The following is a 24,036-nucleotide window of genomic DNA, read 5'->3' on the forward strand; positions in this document are numbered from 1 at the left end:
GCACGCCCGATCGGGCTCCCTTAGCGAATTACGACCGGACGAACAACGTTCGATCGCGTCCGAGACGTGAGATGGTTTGAAGAAAATGAACGGAGATTTTGACACAGGATACGCGATTTCTTTCAAGGTTTTGTGCAGAGTATAGGGTTTTGTTAGGATTCATTATGTTATAATGGGATCCCTTGGTGGTTATTATTTGACACACACAATTTTAGCCTCTAGTGTTTCCGGACTCTTTGTAATTATTATCCCTGTTTTTTCTCCATTATAGTGAAGAAGCTCGAATCTCCCACCTGTGGACGTAGGTCTATTTTGACCGAACCACGTAAATATGTGTGTTCTTTCTGTTTAATTTCTTTATTGCTTTTATTATCCTTATTATTTCATTGATTTGTTTCGCATCAATCAAATATTACAATACCTTTTGGCCTTTTCCTAAGGAATAATTTACAACCAATACTAATGGAATGAAGTTCATGTTTTGTTTCTACAATGCTTTCTTGAATATATAACTTGTGTAATTCAATTACTTTCTCAAGATATTCTATGTTTGGGATTAGAAAAGTTAACATATGAAGGCACACTTTTTTTTTTTTTTTGCAAATTCTCTTTGATAATCCTTAGTTTTGAATACTTTTCATTAATAACATAGGAAGGTATGAAGTTCATTATACCAGGCCCGAGGGGCTTGTTTTAAGCCGTAGAGCGCTTTCCGAAGTTTGCAGACATGAGTTGGTTTATCTTTATCAATGAAACCAGAAGGTTGTGCCATAAAAACATCATCATGAAGGGTACCTTGCAAGAAGGCATTATTAATATCAAGTTGGCGAAGAGACCAACCCTTTTGTCACAACAATTGAGAGAGTAACACGAACAGTGGTTGGCTTGATGACGGGACTTAAAGTTTCAGAGAAATCAAGACCAAGACGTTGATGGAAACCTTTGGCCACAAGACGAGCTTTGAAGCGCTTAACAGTGCCTTGAGGAGTATATTTGATGCGGAACAATCATTATTCATCATTCCGAATGAGATTGTGGCTCACTATTTCTATGAACATCAAAAGGCTGTCATTAATGTCGATCTGGACGGTGGTGGTGGAAGGGTGGAGGTCTCAATTCCCACGGGATGGGAGATATTGGATCTTTATGGTGGAGGTCTTTTCGTGCTTCGTGAAACAAACCCACTTACGGATCTAAGAGGGTGTTCGGTATGGAAAATTTTGATGTAGGAAACGGATTCAAATGAGTGTTTTCATTTCTAATTGTTTGGTATGAGTGTTAAGTAACAAATACTGGTTCCAAGGGGAAACATAATCCCCCCATTTGTTACCCTTATCAAACTAGTGGAAACAAATCACGTTTCCTTTCTCAATCATAATCCTCTCAATTGTATCCATTCCACTTAGATTCCAAACAACAATTAAAGGTAACGGTTATTATTTCTATTTCCCCTCTTTATCCAAATCCTTTCCATTCCGTTTACGTTTTCCGTAGCAAACACCCTCTAAATAAGGTTCTTCTGTGGAACCCCGCCGTCCGAAAAAGCCGAGTTGTGGTGATCCCTGCTTCTATAACCATCCATAGTTTCGCTGCATGTCTGTGCTTGAATGGCCTTTACAAATTTGTATATGCAACCTCACTAACGAAAGAGACTACTGACGGAAATAGACATTCACATTACATTACTAGTTGGTTTACAGTGGTTTATGATGTTCACAGTAGGATATGGAGTCAGCCCCGTTTCTGAGATTTTGGAGGCACAAGGGCGAGCCTACATATTAGGTCCCTAATTAAGTCCAAGTTTTTTGAATGTTTTATTTTTCGGTCTAGACCGAAAAATAAACAATTTTTTGGTCCGAAATTTTTGAAAGAGACGTTAAAATAAGGATGTAAGTACTTGATCATATGTCAATCAAAAAACTCAAAAAAAAAAAATCAAAAAGATACACAATTGAATGATTAATAAAGAAATTACAAATAAAGTTTGATCATTTAATATGTCAAACAGAAAACCCAAAAAAAAAAATCGAAAAGATGCACAATTAAATGATTAATAAAGAAATAACAAATAAAATTCAATTTTGCAAAACCAAAAAAAAGTTGCAACCATCCATCGGAGAAGGACCAAAGACGGAAAAATTTAACCTGGACCGAAATAAAGTCATAAAAAATAATTGAAATTTATATTAGATAATATCAAAAATTTATAAAAAAAAAATTATGGATGAAGGTATGTTCTTTTTAATTAATTTGTTTTGCACTATTTTTAATAAAATATTATAAACTAATCTAAGCTTATTTAGAACAAAAAACAATAGGGGTAAAATTAAATTTATCATTTTATTACTCTGATTCACTATGCAGTTCTACAATATACAAATATCAAAATTTTATATTAAATGAAAATAAAAGTGGGAGTATAACACTAAAAACTAAAGAAAGATTGAAATTTATATGCATTAACAACCTTTAAGGTCTACAACATGACATAAAAATAAAAATATATTTTCATAGCCTAATTTGTCTACTTATATGTCCCAATTTATTTTCGAGCTCAGTCGTTCATTAAAATTAATCAACAACAATCTGATTTCACAAAACTTATTCAAGTTTTCAAAAAAATTAAATTGATTTAATGTATAATACTTAGTTACTATCAAAAAATACAGTGTGTCATTCAAATTCTCAAATAATTATAATAATTCTTGGTCGAAAAATAAAGTAATAAAATTCAGAATTTGCAAAACCTAAAAAAATCAAATAAAGAACAAAAATTGCAAAGAAAAGAGAGAAATTACCCAAAAATTTTGAGCGTTTGACATCTATACAAATATATTAAAAAGCGTGCATAAACAAGAAACTGTATTTGATCTTAAGACCTAAGTACATATACTAAAGTCTTAACCATTAGACTAAGTTGTATTTAGTGTTATTATCATAAAGTATTATATTAATAAATGAAATTTTTTCTTACCCGAGGCATAGCCCGGGCCTAATAAATAGTTGAATTGGAAAACAAATGGGAGAATTGAATAAGAAACTTAATTCGCAATAAGCTTAATTGTCGGCAGCATTTGCAGTTTTGCAGTGATCTTTTCTTTTCCATTTTTTTTCTATTTTTCCTTTTATTCTCTTTTACCTTTACTTATTTGGGTGATGTGTTTTGGGCCCTGGGCATCTGCCCCTCTCGCCCATGCCCAAATACGGCCCTGTATGGAGTGACTGATGGAATGTCAATGCCAGTGTCCCTCATAACAAGATGATGTATCGGGTGAGTAACTTAGAAGGTGGTTTAAGGAATGGTTAAAAAGTCTGTGTTAGCTTTGAAATTGGAAGCACACGGACAGTATGGGAGGTATGAGGAGATCCATCTGCCCACGGAAGTTGGCCTCTTGGAGAAAGTGAAACTCTCAATGCTTCTGATAGCTGGCAATGATCGTTTGACTGTTGTGGCTTATGAGAAATTTGCAACGGAAGTTGTTATCTGGGTGCTTGTTGGACATTAGGTGAAAACTTTCAATATTTCAATGCAGTTTCATATTGAAGTCGAATCTCTTCCTTGGGGAGACAAGCTAATGTTGTCGGGAAGACTTCAGTTGTTCATGGGTATTCTGGGATACAACAAACAAGACTTCATGTCATCTACCTCTGGAAAATCTCTCTTTCTTGGCCTCTATGAGGCAATCCACTATTTTCTTAGGAGAGGTATTCCATCACAATCTGGTCTTGCAGGCAATCGAAAGGAGTCCAGGCTTTGATCGCAAGCTTTCTTTTCTTAAGCGCTCACACCAAGGCAAGGTAACTTTCATATAAAGACTTGGATGATATTTCTGGGATTGGAAATAGGATGTAGTTTTCAATGTTTATTGTTTGGAATGTCTTTAATCTTCATTCATCTTTAGAGGTGCTTGCGAGTAGAATTTACAGCTTGGGCCTTGGGGTGAGTTTTGGTGTTTGGTGTATAGTCTTGTGGCTCGTGGGTGGGAGGGACATTGGTTTTGAAATTGATGACAAAATTGGTTGTCGGATGCTTATGTCATTACTTATGGATTGAATGAATTTGTTTTTGTTTGCAAAATGTTAGTATTCTTCAGGTCAATTAACCTTCCTGATGACCTTCTGTTTGGTAATTAGACAAATCACAGACGGCTGGTTGCTATTGTTGTATTGCTAAATTGGTTGTTGAAGATTGATAGTTCGAAGACTGCTGTAGGCAATTCATGAGCTGTTTAGAGAGGGGGCATGTGGGCAATGAGTGTTTCTAAAATCCTTTTTGACAAGTAGAGATTTGGTCGTTCATGCTTTGGTAATCTTCAGATAAGCATTTGGTGATAAGGTTTCTCAATGTTGTTTATTAGGTGGAATTGCTGCATGCAGTTTTAAAATGTGCATAGTTTGACATTTTTGTGCACTAAACACGGCAGCCCTTTTCTCCGTCACAGTGTTTCTTTGCACCGTGTATTGTTTTGTATAATGAAGTGGCATTCTTGCCATGATAACTCGTATTCTTGAATAATTTTAGCTAAGCAAGAGTTTGATTCTACTGATCCAAAAGAAGGCGAGTGCTAGCAAGAATAATAGTAACTAGTAAGTCTTGAACAAGTTGGAAATATGCTGTGTAAGATTGGTCTTATGGATAGGACTTAATCTTAATGATATGTTTTGGTTGTGTTCTTAGCTTGTTGTTAGACAGTATATATATTTCCTTATGCTGATTTCCATCATAAGCTTCTTTAAGTTGTAATGGTTATATATAGGGAAACTAAAAAGCTTAGGAAAGTAAATTCTTGGTAAAGTTACAAAACCATCTTCGCTTTAAGACGAAAGATGGTATGCTTCTATTGGAGCATATAGGTATTAGACCCTTCACAAAACTCGTACCTTATGTATCTATTAAAGTTATTAAGTACAAGGGTTTTAAATACTTGGTCCTCTTTCATGCTAACACTCAAACAACTCATTAACACTTATATCTTCCGAGAAAATTGCCTTTGAATGTCACATGAACACAACCAGAAAATGGTTATAAACATAGAAACTTTGTCGTCGCTTATAAATTGCTGACAAGATAATTAATTTGCAGGTCCGAGACACATATGATGTAGGAAGATTTCTTGTTTTGGTCACTACAGATAGACTCTGTGCTTTTTGTTAAATATGACTTGAAATCTTGTGAATGGCATAAGGCTAACTTTGAATGCACATATCTCTCAATCTACAAATGATTTTGATGTGATTCAAATTGGAGGCGATAGCTTGTTCAAAGCGCTTTCCAACGATAGGTCATATGCCCAATTTCGTTGAGAAACGAGAAAGTTATGACTGTTTTACGAAAAACTGACGAAGCAGTTTTGTCCCGGGCCCGATCGGGCGGATTTGGCCCGACCCAATCGGCGGTGCGCGATTTTGGGCGCTGAACGCGTTTTTTCCGATATTTTTCGTTTTAGGTTATCTTTTAGGGTTTGTACGGGTTCCTTATGATTATAAAAGGGCTCTTAGTGTTCATTATTATTAACACAACTTATGAAACACTTTTAGCCTCTAGATTTAGGACTCCTTGTATTATTCTCTCTGATTTTCTCCATTATAGTGAAGAAGCTCTAATCCCCACCTGTGGATGTAGGTCAAATTTGACTGAACCACGTAAATCCTTGTGTTTTTGTTTGTTCATCTTTATAGTTTTCTCACCTTCATTATTTCATTGATTTTCTGTTCCGCATTAATCAAACTACAACACCGATTTCCTAACAAATTGGTATCAAGAGCTTGGTTGTTTAAGATGATCTTAGGTGTTTATAGAAAAAGTTTGATTTTTTTTATTATGTCAATGAAATTCGATATTGAGAAATTTGATAGGCAAGTAAATTTTGGCCTATGGCAATTAAAGATGAAAGCCATCCTGGTTCAAAGTGGTTGTCACAAGGCTCTAGAAGGTGCATCCAAAAAGCCTTCGGGTATGACGATGAGAAGTGGGAGGAGATAGATTTGAAGGCACTCTCAGCGATTCATTTAAGTCTTTCTAATGAAGTTTTGAGAGAGGTTGCCAAAGAGACACTGCTGCGGGTTTGTGGTTGAAGTTGGAGTCACTATATGACAAAGTCTGTGACCAACCGTCTACTACTAAAATCTAGACTTCATGATCTTCGTCTAGTAGAAGGTAAACCGCTTGATTCTCATTTAGATGAATTCTTCTCTATAATTATGGATTTGCAAAACATCGATGTTGAGATCGATGATGAGGATATGGCTATTAGGTTGTTGTGTTCTTTACCACCTTCGTATGAGCACTTTCGAGATACCTTATTATATGGTAAAGATGATTTGAGTTTGCAGGATGTTAAGGAGGCCTTAACTCAGAGAGATTTAATTGACAATAAATTGGTTAATAAATCTAATAATTCTGCTCACACAAATGCTTTGGTTGCTCATGGTGGAAAGAATTCTGGCAAAATCTGTAACTATTGTCATGTGAAGGGTCATATTAAATCTGAGTGTTGGAAATTAAAGAAGAAAATGGAGAAAGGTCAATGAGGATCAATCTGCAAATATTGCCAACGCTGTTTCTGATGATGATCTTGCACTTTAGGGTTACAAGATTTGGGGCTGCGGTTTCTACGATCTCTTTATGTTTGGTGCCCTTTTGAGATCTCTTGGTAAAACGAGAAACCGTGTGGATTTTTTTTTTGGAGTCTATGATAGATTGTGTAATAAAGTAACAATCTTGGTTATGCATTAGATTTTGTTCTAGTTATGCTATTTCTTATCTCAAATTTGGTACTTTTGTGTTATTAAGTACTATTGCAATTTAGAAATTATGTTGTCATTCAGTTTCTAGAATTGCTTTTGAGTTTGTTGTTGAGATGAAGAAGTGTTTGAAGAGAGTTTGGTCAATTTGATGAAGCATGCTAGCGTTGGTGACTTTATACTCTCGATCTAGGCCATGTGATGGTTTTGTATACGGATTTTGTGTTCGAAGACGCATCGGTACACAAGTTATAGAAGATGTCCGTTCTGGATTGCCTACAATGGGTAGGTTTATGGAATTTTGTTTAAGGTGGAGGTTCTATGGTGTTTGGTTGAGCATCGTTTTTGGTTTAAGGTGGAGTTACCTTGTTTGTTCGGTTTCAAGTCAAGGTGGAGATTGTTAAATATGACTTGAAATCTTGTGAATGGCATAAGGCTAATTTTGATGTGATTCAAATTGGAGGCGATAGCTTGTTCAAAGAGCTTTCCAACGATAGGTCATATGCCCAATTCCGATGAGAAACGAGAATGTTATGACTGTTTTACGAAAAACTGACGAAGCAGTTTTGTCCCGGGCCCGATCGGGCGGATTTGGCTCGGCCCAATCGGGCGGTGCGCGATTTTGGGAGCTGAACGCGTTTTTCCGATATTTTTCATTTTTAGGTTATCTTTTAGGGTTTGTACGGGTTCCTTATGATTATAAAAGGGCTCTTAGTGTTCATTATTATTAACACAACTTATGAAACACTTTTAGCCTCTAGATTTAGGACTCCTTGTATTATTCTCTGATCACGTAAATCCTTGTGTTATTTGTTTGTTCATCTTTATAGTTTTCTCACCTTCATTATTTCATTGATTTTCTGTTCCGCATTAATCAAACTACAACACCGATTTCCTAACACTTTTGACATAGTTCTGCGTTTAATTCCATTCAGAGGACAGGTATGACATCGATAATTTGTTGTTGATTTGTGGTTTGCCGGTTTAGTATGAGGCTTTATATCCTTGTTTAAGGTATTGAATAAATTGAGCTTATGGTGGTTTGACCAAACTCGTGAGATTACTCCAAATGCAGTTTTGTCAGCTCCAGATCAGAATGTGAATAGTCAGAAATTGTGCCGTTTTCCCTATTGAATTTGTTGGTAAGTTAATTATGTATGTGATTCACTCAATTTATCTCGGCTTTTGAGAGTGTTGGACTCTTTGTACAGATTATAGATGCGTAGTGTATGGTGAAGTAAAGAGTGTTGGTTGTTTGATATTATTCTAGTTAACCATTCCTGATACGGAATGTTGATGATTATTCATAAATGAATGATTATAGTGTGGGGATTTGTTACTGGAAGCACTGAGTTTTCATTGTGGATGGTCTACAAGAAGGGTATCCGAAATTATATCCGAAATTATTGTGGCAATGCTCTGCCAGATGGTTTGCTTACCAACCTGAGAGTACTAGTTACTTTATTTACTCTCCTGAAATTTATGCCTATATATGTATAGGCTTGGGAAAAATCAAAGATTGTCTTTCTGAGACCTTTTTCCATTGAACCCAATGATTTGAACTATTTTATTATTGCTGATTCTTACAAGTTCATGATGATCGTAGGATGTGGCAGAAAAAACGGTTTGCTTTTGGTGAATACCAAATATAAGTTCGGGAAGGCAGATGATGCCCCATTCTTTTAATTGATGAGGCAAGTGATTATTTATCAAATCATCTAAATTTTCGCTCTTTAATGTACTTGAAATTGATATCAAATATCATTATGCCTATTTTTTTCTCAGGCGTATTACGCCTGAGTCAAGTACATTTTGGATGGCTGATTCTTACTTGGACTGTATCAATAATGATTTTGAACCTGAAAATGTTGATAAGGTATTAATCTTTCCATTTTTATGAAGAAATTCCCATCTATTTCTCCTTATCTGGAAACTGATGCAAATTTGTTTTTAGGAGCTTCCCGTTGTTGCTTCCAACGAACTTGTACCCGTCTTTTCGAGGCTTTTTTGATGGTATATATGTGCTGTGTACGATTCTTGCAATTAAAGGTGAATTATTAACCAGCCCCCAAGTTAATTATATTCTTTCTTTAAAGTTTTACTCTTTGGGTTTTTTTTGCAGATATATATTTTTATATGAGACTATAACAGGTTGCACATTTGATATTCCAGACACAGAGTTAACTATATTCTTACACTGTTGAGTAATACACTATCTAGATAGCCAAATTTGATGTCTTTCCTGCCTTGTATCAATTCGTCGAAGAATATCGCAAAATGTCAAATCAGCATTAGTACCGCTCTTTAGGTGAAGGTGTAGCATGAGGGATAACTTTTGCAAGTCTTTGGAAGGTTTGATGGTTGCGACACGAATGATTAGTCAATCATAGTTTAATTGCACTATCATATAATGGTGTGTTTTTGTCACTATTGCAATTAATTGGTGATTCAATTATTGTGATTTAATCTCATATATGTTAAAATGGTAGTATATTGAAAGAAATTTGTTACATAATGTAGTTTTTTGAGAGAGAATTTTTAAAATATTTTTTTGTTCAAAAAAAGTTGAGTATAAAAAGTAGTTTTATGAATTTTTTCATTAGCAATTTGCTGTCTCCTTTCCTTTAAGCAATTACATATTATAACTCGTGTGTCTCACTCTTACTTGATCTAGCGAAAACTCAGGTTCTTAGGACTTAGCTACCCATAATCTTGATAGAACATTTATGTTTCTACATTAAACACAAGCACTTGGTTCCTATTTATAATAGTTACATACCTAATTCTAGAATTTTCTATACTCATCTAAGAGATTTTTTTATCTCTTATGTCTAGAGTTTTCTAAATCATCACATATTATAAGATATTTTACAAGATATTTCTAGAATAACTTTAAAATACATTATAAATCTAGATTTTTCTAGATTAACTTTCAACGGTGATCTCATACTTTCCATTTTTCTATTTGATGGCGGGCCAAAAAAAAAATTATACCAAGTGACATCCTACTTTAAACAATTATACTTAGTGACCTTAACGAGTGCTCTTACAGTTTCCACGACCTCTATTGCAACTAGTGCTATTATACATCTCCTTCAGTGATGAAGTTCATTCAATTTAGTTTGGTAATAAGATGGAACTTGTAAGAAATACTCTGCTTTCTAGAGAACAATGTTTGTGGTACAACTAATTGCTTACTGGTAGTTGGGTCTTGCGAGCCTAATGCATAATATTGGGAGTGTTTTCTTTAATAGAAATTAAAGGTAATCAAGATGGATTAATGGCGGCTTCTTTTTTGGTAGAAGAGGGTAGAAACTTAAAGGTAATGTGGTTTAAAGGCTTCTACGTATTATCAGGGCCGTCTTGTACAATTTAGAGGCCATATGCTAACTTAAATTACGGGGCCCTAAAACATAAAAAGCAGATCATTGTTATATAACAATCAAAAGTAAAATCTAAAACAATTAATAAAAGTTACTTTCTTCAAACAAACTTCTAGCGTTATTTGAAAAAAGAACCATCAACCAATTCTTCATAACCACTTTCTCCAAAAATTCTTCAATTCTTTTTCTTTTCTCTTTGAGTTTTTTCATATCCATAATTATGTTTTCCAGTTTTGTTAACATTACTCAATAAGTTATGGAACAATTAGGAAGGAAAACATAATTTATTGTGATTAAGAAAAGCAATAAATATGAGTTATCAAGGAAACCACCCTTTCTAGCAGATTAGAATCAACAGACTTGCGCAATTCTCAAAAATCAGAAATTGTAAAACCAATCAAACTAGTAGCTTCACCTAAAAAAACAAGAAATCATAAATAAAATATAAAATCAGCAATTAATAAATGAAAATCGAATATGATATAATTGCCAGAATTTCGAGTTATCAAAACAAAAATTAACTACATAAGAAATTACCTTTAAGTACTAGTAGGACTGTAGGAGAAACAAAAAAAAAAACATAGAACATTATTACATTAGCAAATTTTGTAGAGTTGTTGAAGATATAAATGTGAAAGTTTTGAGAAAGAAGGTTGTACATAGGTGAATAATTGAAGATCAGACTGAAGAATGAAACATCAACTAAACTCAAGTCATAAATGACTTTTTTTCTCTTTGGAATTTGGGATTATAACTATAATGAAGAACAAGAGAATTGAAACGTTTTGGTGTATGGAGACTGGAGAATTGTTGAATAGGAAGAGAGGAGGATTGACAGAGATTACGAGGAGTCACTCGAAATTAATGGGGTTTAGGTTTGCTGTTTTGGAAATTGGAGGAGGAGGAATTGTTCTGATCAACGCGTGAGGAGAGGGAGTTACGAGATATTAATTTTTAAAAAAAAAACTTTGGGTGGATAAAATAAATTGGGCCCTTATATTTTGGGGGTCCTGTGCAGTTGCTCACCCTGCACAGGGCCTTAGCCGGGCCTGCGTATTATGAACATAATGCTATCTCTAGCATAGTTCAAATGGCCATGAATGGAAGTTTTAATACGTTAATGATGCTTAATGTGTTTCCTTGTGGTGACATGAGCTTGGTTATGAAATAGTAATGGTATTGTGTAGGAAATAATCTTGCTGAGCATTGTAATGGTCGTTCATCTCTGAGCCCCTCTTACAGAAGATGGCTGGACGAAAAGCTTGGTTTAGGAGATTCCTGCTGCTAGATTTTTAATGAGGACGGGGATGGTTTTTATTGTGTTAGGATAATTAACTTAGAGCGTGGGTTAATAATTCACTTTTTATTGGAAGGTTAGTCAAGTTTTAAGTGGATTAGCATCACTAAGTATAATTGTTTAAAGTAGGATGTCACTGGGTATAAATCTTTTTCTGACCGGCCACCAAATAGAAAAATTGAAAGTAGGAGGCCACAATGTAGAATTTTCCTCCTTTTGTTTTTACTTGTATTTCAAGTTTTATTATTTGTTAACCAAATGATCGTCTATTCTCAAGTTTCTCCTCTTTCTTCGAAGAAGTATGAGAGATAAAGTATGAGAAATGTCAAATCAGCATTAGCACAACTCTTTAAGTGAACGTGTAGCATGAGAGATAACTTTTGGAGGAATGATAAATCACTATTGGATAGTGGATTGCTAATCCACTATCCGGGGTAAAAATGTAAATTCCGGGTGGGTTGCAAGTCTTTGGAAGGTTTGCTGGTTTCAACACGAATGATTACTCCATCATATCTAATCGCACTATCATATAATGGTGTGTGTTTTTGTCACTATTGCACACTATCATATAATGGTGTCTGTTTTTGTCACTATCAAGTATCAGGTTATGTGATGTGTAAAGACTATCATATAACGATGTGTTTTTGTCACTATTGCACTTCGTCACTATCAGGTCATGTGGTGGATAAATATTGAATTTGGAGTGTTATTTTTCCTACTAAAAAACAAGGTTTAAGCAATTTTTCATAATCTCATATAATGTTTTTAATTATTAAATCTCAATCGACCAATCGTGTTTATGTTTGATTAATAATTTATAACAATTCTTCTTGACCATCTTGATCATGGTAGGAAGGCATTGCAAATTATATGATCTCGTACAATATTCCGATAAATATTACTAGTAGCTCCTTGGTCATACGAGTTATTGGCCCACTCGCTAAAGCACATTGTCCCCCTAAGAAAGCAAAGATAATTATTAGTAAAATTTGGTTTGTAGTTTTTAGTTCTTATTGGTCAGTTTATATTTTGTTGGTTCATCTAATTATAGCTAAACTATTACTACTTCATTTGTTTCTTTTTACTTGCAACATAGTTTGGTTGTATACAATTCAAGGAGAAGATTAGATAATGTAAATTGACAAATTTATTAAAAAAAATTAAGTCTCTCTAACTGTTTTTGTCATCATGCATAGTGAAACTAGTAGTAGCGCTTGGAAGGAAAACATACTTACACATCAAATCCATGAGCCTCAATGATGTCTTTAGTATTATGCATTAGACAATTAAATAAGTTGTTCAGGATTAAAGGAGAAATTACAAGCATAGAAGATTGTAACTTACTTTCCAGCTTGTGCACCAGCCTTTCGATCAATGGAAATGGAGACATCCGGAAGAAAATTATTGAAAATACCACGAGCAGAACATATAATTGCTTCTGACTTAGACGAGTAGAAAATGACACCCCTCTAATACGCTTTACCATTCCCTCGTCAATCCAATTCACTGCCTGAATCACGTATATGAGATGAACAAACATTAGATAACATACATGACATGTAGAGCTGTCAATTTCAGGTGCAAGTCAGTTACAGGTCATTACAGTTTCAGGTCGGGTTCTCACATCATGTTATTTTTTGACAGCTCGAATTACATGGATAACAAATAGATACATACACCTACTTGATAGATAACAAATGCTAAGCAGTACTTACTGTTAAACTAGTGTGCAAAATTGGTATTGACAAAACTACTTGTCCACCACCCATAGGAGGTACCCCACGGATCTCAATTTTCAACGCCAGTCCTTCTGAAGATACTCCAAACCGTTTTAAAATGTTCAAGGTAGTTAACTGGAATGTATCAACAGATGGGTCTTTTGAATCATTCGTTATACCTGATGGGAACATAACTTATGTCAATTAAAAGCAACCTTCACATGAAAACACTTGTATTTTCTACAATTATTTATGCTATGTTCTTTTCGACTTATTTTCAGTTCAGTTCAGTTAGTTTCCTCTCGCAGTTTTTATTCAGTTCAGTTCAGTTCACCACAGTTCAGTCCAAAAGAACAAAAGTGAAACAAAAAAAAAGTACCTTTAAGAGTAATTTGAAGGGAATTCTTGGCAAACAAACCCAGAACAATAAGAACTTCCAAGAAGTAGCCAATTGAACGACTCAACCCACAATCATGCTCCAGAAATTTGCCACCCATCACAATCCCTGGTTTGTACTTCAACTTGGTACCTGCATCAATCAATCGATCATACATAAGAAATAAAATCAAACAAATAAAAAAAAATAAAAATAAAAGGAAAGTTGAAACAAACCAGTTTCATTGATGATAACAGAGCAATCATCGCATAGTTTTTCGATGAGACGAAGAAGAGAGACTTCGTAAGAACGAAGACCAGGATTGATGTCAGTTGATCGAATATCGTCGATAAGAATGGGAGTTGATGAAAGTGTTGACAGAAGAAGACGACTTCTTATGTTTTCACTCCCTTTCAGTTTCATCAACTTTCTTTTCTCCATTTTTTTTTTCAGAGCTTCCAAGGAGAGGCTGTTGGTGAGAGTTTCTGTTTGTTTCTCTAAGAAAAATTTCGAAAATTCTCTTTTGTAATCTTTTAAGTAAATTTTTTTTCTTTCAAGAAACTACCCTATATAACAAATTTCTTTTAATGTATTGAAATATTATGTTAATAATAAGTTTAGTTTAGTTAGTTTAGTTTGTATTTTTATCTGCTGACTGCAACGTTGTTAGGAACTTTAGTTCAGTATGGTTTTCAAATATTAGCTTGTATATATATTCTCTACCTTTTAGTGAAGAGTTCACTCATGGTAAACCCAGGGGTATTTTTGTAATAAATTAGAACTTCAGGTGCTCATTTGATACCAAATTTTCTCATATTGGCATTTGCTCATTTACTCATTTGCTCATTTTGTAATAAAAGTGTGTGCTCATTTTCTTAAATGAGTAGAAATGTTTGCTCATTTGCTCATTTGTTCATTTTGCTCATTTGCTCATTCGCTCATTTTGCTCATAGGTGTACTATAAATATCTAGTGTACTATAAATATTCTCTACCGTTTAGTGAAATCAGTTGATGAGTTTTCCTATATTCTAAATCTTAACACAATATACTATTATATTATGTTTATATTTAATACTAATCGATAAATGAGAATCGTCATAGTAGCGAGAAATGAGGGAAGAAACGAAAGAAAAATTTTAAAAGCTAATTTTTTTGAAAAAAAATTAACTATAGAACGTAGTTTTATGAAATTTTTGCAATTTGCAATTTGCTGCCTCCTTTCCTTTAACAATTACGGAGTAGGGTTTGAGCAAAATAACACACGCAAGTTCATGACTTCCTCCAATTAGTCCAGCCCACTCCCACAAACATAAGCCCAATCCGTGAATCAGCCTCCCCCTTTCTCCTTCTAAGTTTCTAACCAGCACACGGCCCAAACTTCACCTGTGCTTGTTGCTCCACCTCACACGCTGGCCCAGCCACGCCATCCCAGTCCAACATTCATTCCATTGCCTAGCCCGTCCCCACCTAATGACAGCCCACCTACAGCCGGTCCAATCCCTCCTGCTACCCAGCAGCCCACCCGCATGACCCCCAACAGCGAACACTGCATTTACAAACCAAAAAGGTCATTTAATTTATGGCTTTTTAATCATATATTCTTGACGAATTGGAAAATTCACCATATACTTCTAATATTTCAGATATTCACCATATACCCTCAGTTTCCAAAAACATTCACCATATGTCATTTTTTAGCGGACGTTAAGTCACCGTTTGCCACTATTTACGACTTTGCCACGTTAACTTAATTACCCATAATCTTTAAAAAGAATATAAAAAATCTCCATCTCTCCTCCACTATCAACATTGACTAATTACTATTATATTGATACTCGTTTTGATGGGCTTCTCGAAATTCGTACCCTTAAAGGATCGTAGGTGGCGTCCGTTTTTTCAAAAAAAAGTTGTTTTGCCGATGAAATCAGTCGTTTAAGATCGCATTGGGAAGCGTGCCCAAAATAGCGTCGTATTGGTACTCGTTTTTATGAGCTTCTCGAAATTCGTGGCCTTAAAGGACCGTAATTGGCGTCCGTTTTTTTCAAAAAAAGTTTTGCCACGGAACAAGTAAGGAAAAAGAGAAAAAAATGAACAAGTCTAATGGGAGAAGCCGCTTATGCGAAGCTTAAGGGGTCAAAATCCAGTCTTTTGAACAACCAACCTGACATGGAAAGTTCGAGCTCCCTTTCCCACAAAATTCCCCGTCGGGTCAAGGCCCGCTAGTGAAATCGATTGTTTACGATCGTATCGCGAACCGTGCCCAAAATGTCGTCATATTGATACTCGTTTTGATGGGATTCTCGAAATTCGTGTCTTTAAAGGGTCACTGACTCACTGCTGGAGTCTGTTTTTTCAAAGAAAGCCGTTTTGCCGGCGAAATCGAACGTTTAAGATCGCATCGAGAAGCGTGCTCAGAATCTTCTCATATTAGTACTCGTTTTGACGGGCTTCTCGAAATTCATGTCCTTAAAGAGTCATCAATGACGTTCGTTTTATCCAAGAAAATCACTTTACCAGTAAAATTGATCATTTAAGATCGTATCGGAAAGTGTACCTAAAACACCATTGTATCAATTTAAAACTGGGTTGCTAAATGACACAACTAAAAAGAACCGGGTCTCTCTTGTTTATCTTAATGCGGTTGTCTCCTCCTATCCACTGTGCAGTTGAGCTCGCAACTTAGCAGAAAAAAGCGACAAGTTGAAGAAACAACATCAAATCTTTATTATCATCATTCTCAAGTTTTTCATCTGTAGTATAAAAAGCTCTAATTTATAGTTACAGGTCGCTTCTCTCTCCTCTTTCTTTGCTTTACCCTATATTATTATTTATTATGATGGTTCATCAATTTAAATGATTTCCATTAATTTTGTTCCTCTTATAGTCTTATATTTTTATTTTTTTTGCTGAGAATTTGGTTTTCTCCTTACAATTGCGTTTACAATCGTTGCTAAAATTGCACCACTGACCACTGTCTTTCGAGTTTTGAGGTGGGTCATCAGCTATTCTTACAAATTGATCTTAATTGGGGTCTTTCATTGCTAATGCATCTTAGTTGCTCGACGAAATGCCTCAGAGAAGGTCTTTAACTGCAACTTATTTCCCGAGTAAAAAGAAAAGGATTTCTTGCCAGTTGCCACTGCTAGAGTCAGAATTTTGGTAGTGTTTCTTAATGAATAAAATGGTGTTATACTCTGGTTTTGCAGGTTTTGTAGTGCTGTGAGGTTTATCAAAGTGAGGATAGATAGTGGGTCTTGAGATATCAGGCTGTTGTACATTGTTGGTAAAGATGTCTGTTTCGGGTTTAGCTGGTAGTCTTTCGGGTTATTGTATTCACTTGCCTGCTCGATCGTCGAGGGCGTTAGATGGCCGAATTCATGGCTTTCCTCAGATTAGAATATCTGGGAGGTTTCTTCAACTTGGAGGGTATTACCTTTTATCATGTTATTCTCCATTATATTGCATTCTGGCATGATTTTGTCTAATACAACTTAACTTTGCAGAAATTGCTTAGCTCAACCTAAGAACAGATTATGTCGACCTCAAACACACTTGATTAGATGTGCTATGGATGCTTCTTTTGGTGATGCTATGAATAACCAATCTGGTAATGCTATGAATAACCAATCTGGTAATGCTTGCCCGTTCGAGCTTTTTAGTTGGTTGAGTGGTTGATAATTCCCTTTTTTTTTTTTTGGCATCTTGTGTGGCTTGTGTTGAATAACTTGTGATTAGCACCCTTATATATCATTCCAGAGAACGATATTCTTTGGATTGCACTGCACTCAAATGACCTACCTTTGCTCTACTTACAATCCCCATAATAAATTTTGTTGTTAACTAGACTAGCTCATTGCCTCTAACCTAGGTGTTACGCCTTATGGATGTAAACTTCTTTAGGCCTTGTTGGAGTACAACAATCGTTATAGTTGCTCTTTTGCATACGAAACCTCAAATGAGGTACTAGATGTTGGTCAATGAGGATTGGACCCATGATAAGGTATAAGTCAAACTACTAAAGATCTTCTAAATGTAGATGGAGTGAGCTTGGTTGGGAGACTCAAAGTAGGATCCCGTGCTACAAGCCACACAATGGCCATGTCACCATATGGATCAAATGGTCTTTGAAGAAGAAAAGTCTTGTACATATATCTGCCATGGTCCTTTTAAGGGAGGATCAAAGAAAATGTTTTTGAGTATTTTAGGATGTGAGAAGGTGGCTTTGCGAGGCGTGGAATTGATTTGTGGAGGTTAAGTTGCAGGAACTAGCCAACGGAGAGAAATCAATGCTAGGTTTCAACTATGCAAGGAGATATCTGACTTCTTACTCACCATTTGGGGATTAGTCTACTTTGAGTTCAAAACTTGGGTTAAGAGCTTTCTGATGAGTAATGGATAGTTAATTACTTGATTTGGCAAAGTGCGAAGGGACATGCTATGAAGAGTTGAAATGTTCGATTCTGACGAGGAACACAGACACCTATGCTAGCGAACATAGCCATGTTGTGCCCTTGCTTGAGGCTTATTGCTTTTGGATTGTTAACAAGGCTGACTGTGTAAGTTGGCACTTTTGTGCCTTTGAACTGGTTAAACATACTTATGATACCTCAAGAAAGACGAGAGGTGGCTCATGTACCCATACATCTGCGTAGTCCTCATGTTGTCCTTGTTGGGATACCTCAATTCCCCTACTTTTCTTTAGTAATCTGAGCCCTTTTATTTATTTAGTTAGTGGTTATTAGAAAGTACTCCCTGCATTACTAGTTAATTGACACACGTTGTTTTTGACCATGGCCAAGAATAAAGCATAATAGATGGAGAGGAAAAGTATGAAAGGTGAAGAAAAGTATGAGGGAAAAGAAAAAGTAACTGGGAAGGACATCACATGGGGGATTGATTGGACAAAAGATGTAGGGGCCCACACCTAGAATGGTATTGTTCGTGACTGTGACACCTATGTCGTAATAAGAACAATGTCAAAGCCTTGAATCTTGATCCTAAAAGATGGGGCCGAGTGAATGAACCAAGAAATACTCCCACGTGGTCGTCCCTTAATAGCTATCTATTGCTATATGTTCCTGAAAACCCATTTTCCTTTTCCTTTTTTAACTCAATTCCATCCAAGTTATCTTTTATCTTCTTGGTTTCTTCTAATTCTCATAATAGTTCCCTTATGAGCACATCTTTTTTGCCAATATGGCTCGTGCCCTAACCAACGTAGCTGCTTCCCCCTTATATTTTCCTCAATGCATGCAACTCCAATCTTCCGAGTATCTTCATTTCGAATAATATTTCTTATGGTGTTCTCACACATCCATCTTCATATATGCATCTGTGCTACACCCATCTTCTGGATACGATTTTTTTCTAGATGCCAACATTCTAACCCGTATAATTAGATTGGTTAACAACAGTGCTATAAACTTTTCCCTTTAACTTAGTGGTACGCTACAGTTGCACAATATCTTAGCTGGCTCTCTTCATATGGGCCACCAAAACTTAATACTCAAGTCCTATCTAGCTCAACATTACCATTCCTCTGAAAATTGACCAATGGTACTTGAAACACTCACTTAGGGGGTGAACACAATCCAATTCAGTCTAAATCATCCAGATTCAAACCCAATATTGAGAAGGGGAATCAACATTTAAGTAAGGGTATATCTTTTAACGTATCTCATACTGAGAAAGGTGCAAGGTGGCAGGAGTTTCCCAGATAATACTTTCAATCTATGATTCCCATTCGACCTCTCTTCATTGAAAACTATTGATCCCATCAATGTCCAAAAATCAAAATGTTTAAAATATCAGATTATTGCCACATAAAACACTTGCATCATTATCTATGGTACTTGAGGATGTTTCTGGTTTCAACTACTTCCAATAATCGTCATAAATCACACATCATGAACTTGATAATGATTTGATCTCTCTCTCAGCTTTCGTGATGATCCTTAGGTCCTTACATTTATATGAAGCTATAAAGTCACAAGTGATTGTTATGCAGTGTTTCAGTCCTTGAGTTTATAAATTTCATATTCTGTAATGAATGAAGTGTGTGTTCTCTTTTCTCAGGTTTTTTGCCGAACTGATGTGAATTGAACTTATTAAAACTTATTTGGACTTAGTTTTTGCAAAACTTATTTTTTAAGAAACTTATTTTTTTTTTATTGTGAGATATAAATGTTATGAGATCTACGATTCATATACAAGAGACTGTTTAGTGTTTAGTACGATAAAATTGAGGTAGCTTTTGATACGAGATTATACATCACAATATCAAAGAGCACAAAGCAAGTCATTCTATATGAGAAAGCACTGGTTAACGGATCCCATAAAAGTACTCATATACTAGACATATCTCTCGAAATTGTGTCTATAGGGCTAATCAGGAATGTAAGGATGGAGAGAGAGAACCTTGTAGAAGCTCCTCATAGATTTTTTGTTTTTTTGTTAAGTTGGCATTATACTTCAATTCTCTGTTCCTGCGTGTCACTTAGAAATGTCATACTTTTACGTAGATGTCTTTCCAAGAATCAATATCAAGGACCCATACAAACGACTTGGTATAAGCCCTGAGGCCTCTGAGGAAGAAATTCAAGCAGCAAGGAACTTTCTAATACAAAGATACGCTGGCCACAAACCAAGTGCAGATGCAATTGAAGCAGCTCATGACAAAATAATCATGCAGAAGTTCTATGAAAGAAAGAGGCCAAAGCTCCAAATAAAGAAAAAGGTGAGGGATGTGACACAGTCCCGTTATGTACAGGCAGTGATGAACAGGTTTCGGACTCCGTCAGACAGCAAATTCATTGTGATAACATCTGTTGCGTTCCTGTTGCTTGGAGCCCTAACTGTCCTCTTCCCTACTGAAGAAGGTCCTACTCTTCAGGTCGCCATTTCTCTTGTGACTACCATATATTTCATTCACAGCAGGCTGAAAAGCAATATTCGATCTTTTCTTTATGGGTACGTACTATTTTGTCCAATCTCATGCTTCTATTCTCTCATTTTTCTTCTTTAACCTCAAAATCAAATTGTAACTTGCACTTCTAAGCAATTTATCCAGGATGTGTCCTTTTGTGTTAAAATTCTTCAGTTTGGTATAATTTTTTTGGTTTCATCTATGCTTTGACTGCTAAGAGTTGAATGGCAGCTGAGCAAAGAAATAAAATATAGTTTAGAAAGCAAATATTATAGCTGGAACTGATCAAAATAGACACCAGGTATCAATTATTGTTTTCTAGTGCCACAATCAACAGCAACATGACTTTGTTCATATTTGCAATCAACTTTGTCTTTGAAATATGTGTTACTTCTAATCCTTGTTTATCCCCAGATTGCTTTTCTGTTTGTGCATTTCATTTGGATCTGCTAGCTTTGAAAGCTATACCCCCCTTCATCCCGATCTTCCCCTTGTTTCTCTTTTTTTTTTTTTTTTTTTTTTTTTTTTTTTTGCGCTTATATGATGTTTCTGCAAGCTTGCATAGATTCTGCACAGACCTTTCCAAGACAATGGTATACTGGACTAGCCTTACTTTGAAAGGAACTTCCATGAGAAAGCATATGAAACTCATTGAGTTGTTAGTTTTTAGTTTTTACTTGGTTATATACATGGTAACCTATTTAAGCTGTTCTAATAGTATTCAATGACCTGAAGTAATACTGAAAGATGACCGCCCATCCAAAATCACTCCCATTTAAAAGTAGCAGTAGTGTTGTCATTCATGAAACTGTAAAATACACGCATATCTCAGCCAAATCTTACACATTTTTAGTCCATTTTCGTGTCTAGCTTCTCTACTGTCTAGTCCAGCTCAATGCAGCAAATATGAGCTACCCTCCAATCAGTTCCTTGGGATGTAGTTCCTGGTGCATGTGCTACTGATGCTCCGTTTGGGTTAAGTACCATCACAGATGTTCATGGAACCCAAGTGGAGTACAGAGCAAGAGAGTTAAGGTATTCTGGTCAAATGAATTTAAATTTTTAATGAAGAAATTAGGACAGTGTGACAACTGTTTCCGTATGAATGAAGTAGGTGTTAATTGTTAAAATATACTCCTCCTTTTCTTTTAGATGCTACGCTTGCTGACCCGGGTTCTTTCCCCGGCAACGGGGCTTACTGTTTGCACTTTTTGAACTTCCTTTGAGAACCAAGGAATTGTTTTCTTACAAGCCATATGAGGCTGCTGTGTAGACGTTTCTCCTTCCTCACTCATCACCAACCATAAAAACATCCATCACCATCTTTTTTGTATAAAATAAAGTCCCTATCTTCATTCATGATGGAGGACATAACAGATCAAGATCCACAGCAACACCCATACATATAATGGCCGTAGATGGCATAGTGAACGTAAATTCGTTGTTCACCTTAGCCCTCTTCTTAAGCATTGTTAATTCGGATCCTAGTGATCCAAGTTACACTCCTGTAATCACGAACAACGCGCCATCTTCATGCTTACGACTCTCTTATATCGTGGAGGACCTCATTGTCTACCATGTATAACGAGTGGTGGCGATGTGGGTGGTCGAGCAATGAGTCCGGCTATTGCCAATGGTGGCTCATGTTAACAGTGTAGTGCTAAGGATTGGGATTTTGGTTTGTGCTTGTGGTTCAGTGTTTGGTTGTATATTTTTGATGTTGGCTTTAGTCAATGTGGTACAATTAAGTTGGGTGTCTTGGCTTCACGAATTTTATACATTGGCTGCTTGTGTGCCTGTTCTTCTGTTAGTTCCTCTATCTCTTGTTCTTTATATTGGTATTGTGTTGCACGCTTCTACATCTTGAACCTTGGCAAATACTGAGAGTAGGATTTATGTCTCTGATGTTCACCAACTAACCTTGTACAATTTATTATTCCTTATGTATAAGAAATTACAGATAAGTGGGATCCATAGTTAGCGCATTCATCCTAGTAGCAGCTTCAGCTCCGTATCAAGGTCACGATCGATATCGTCACTACTCACTAGCATCAATAAGAGAATCTTCAGGCTTGTTATCCAGGAACTTGTTCAGAAATAGCGCGTACTCATTTGAGTCTTACCATAGATAATAGGCATAAAAATGCTTTTTACCAATTTTCTATCAATAAACTTATTGAAAAGTTTAACGAAGGATTCGGGGTGTTGGATTAATCTAATTGCATATTTTTATAATAGAACTTTTCGCTATGCATAATTAAAGATATTATTGATCAAAGTAATGTATTGGATGGCGTGAAAACAAGAAGTGAAAAGAGGGGAAGTATATACTTCGTTCAAGATGAATCAATTGTAGTTCTGTATTGAGTACTGAATGTTGCTTGCAATTGTGCAGGGCTGGAGCTTTTATTCTATCTTGGCTCTTGGGTACCTTTCTGATGGTATCAGTCATTCCGCCTATACTAAAAGGACCGACAAGTTTGGAAGTGACTACTTCTTTGATAACTTATGTGCTTCTCTGGGTTGCTTCTACATATCTAAAATAGCATTTCAGAGCTGTCCGAATGTTGCAGTCCGCAAATGGTTTGTGAGTTTTCAGTGACCTGATTTTTTTCATTAGGTTCGTTATACAGGAGGGAGCATCAAAATTCTAGTAGATCTAAGGAAGTTGGAGAGATTTATTCATGAAAGAGTTTCTTATTCTATTGAAAGTATGGAATGTTGATTAGGATGGAACTTCTAATCCTTAAATCTTATAAGAGGGATAGCAAAAAGTTTTGGCCATTGTATGTGGTCTGCACGCTATATTTCCTTTGGTTTTTTTTGACATGGAGTCCGCAAGGGCACAACATATGCAGCCGTTATCATATGAACTGACTGATGTGAACCAATTATAATTTACGACTCGCGATGCTCGTGCAACTCCTGAGATTTGGGATGTTGTAGTCCCTACACCAGATCTTACTGTTCACAGAGCCTACAAATGTAATGCATTGGCCTGTACAATTTGCAAATACTTGCATTTCCATTCTCTAATTTTTTGTGGTAGATTTCTTTTCTGTCTCTTTTTAGTTTCTTCACATCTATTCAACATCACAAGTTGGTACGATGGGTTAGCTTTCAAGATGATGTGCTCGGTGGGCTCTATACTTTTGTTGCTTTCCAACGTAATGCTGTGAGGTTAAGCTGAATTCGAAGAGTTTTTTTTAAGTTGGTTGCAACAAATATCATTTCATATGACCTGAGAACAAATATGTGGTAATGATGATTCTACTTAAAACTAGCTATCTTCGAACCCATACGACCCAAACCCCAACAACACATGAAACTCTTATAAAAAAAAAACCCAACTTAACGTGTTATGTTTATGTATTAACATGATTCAATACATCTATTTTATATACATGGACCTTTCCTTTGTTGTTGTTTTACTTTGGTAGTCCCAAATATATATATGTGATTTTAGTTATTGGGTACTTAAAATTTGATAACTAAATAGATATATACTTCCTCCGTTTTTTTATTACTTGCACTATTAACAGTTTTTGGCAATTCTCTTTCACTCTCCTAGTACACGGGGTTTCTTTTTCAT

The 24,036-nt window shown here is 35.7% G+C and overlaps 2 protein-coding genes across 5 annotated transcripts; one reads left to right on the forward strand and one right to left on the reverse strand.

Moving 5' to 3' along the window:
• Nucleotides 1-6,794: 6,794 nt before the first annotated feature.
• Nucleotides 6,795-14,122, reverse strand: LOC104895122 (probable RNA 3'-terminal phosphate cyclase-like protein). Its single transcript, XM_048637826.2, has 5 exons — nucleotides 13,755-14,122; nucleotides 13,522-13,671; nucleotides 13,140-13,321; nucleotides 12,769-12,934; nucleotides 6,795-12,382 (listed from the first exon to the last, which is right to left on the reverse strand). The coding sequence occupies exons 1-5, from the start codon at nucleotides 13,957-13,959 to the stop codon at nucleotides 12,291-12,293; spliced, it is 795 nt and encodes a 264-aa protein (XP_048493783.1). The 5' UTR covers nucleotides 13,960-14,122; the 3' UTR covers nucleotides 6,795-12,290.
• Nucleotides 14,123-16,092: 1,970 nt separating this feature from the next.
• On the forward strand, nucleotides 16,093-23,524 carry LOC104895123 (hypothetical protein). 4 transcript variants are annotated; one of them, XM_010681544.4, is made up of 5 exons: nucleotides 16,093-16,303; nucleotides 16,726-16,945; nucleotides 17,023-17,150; nucleotides 20,041-20,488; nucleotides 22,840-23,524. In XM_010681544.4, the coding sequence occupies exons 2-5, from the start codon at nucleotides 16,809-16,811 to the stop codon at nucleotides 22,988-22,990; spliced, it is 864 nt and encodes a 287-aa protein (XP_010679846.1). In that variant the 5' UTR covers nucleotides 16,093-16,303; nucleotides 16,726-16,808; the 3' UTR covers nucleotides 22,991-23,524. The 4 variants fall into 4 exon arrangements, with proteins under 4 accessions (XP_010679846.1, XP_010679847.1, XP_048493741.1 ...); XM_010681545.4 differs by having other exon boundaries at nucleotides 16,097-16,303; nucleotides 17,023-17,126; XM_048637784.2 differs by lacking the exon at nucleotides 16,093-16,303 and adding an exon at nucleotides 16,333-16,600.
• Nucleotides 23,525-24,036: the final 512 nt, after the last annotated feature.

This window comes from Beta vulgaris, chromosome 6, assembly GCF_026745355.1.
Source record: "Beta vulgaris subsp. vulgaris cultivar EL10 chromosome 6, EL10.2, whole genome shotgun sequence".
NCBI lineage: Eukaryota > Viridiplantae > Streptophyta > Magnoliopsida > Caryophyllales > Amaranthaceae > Beta > Beta vulgaris.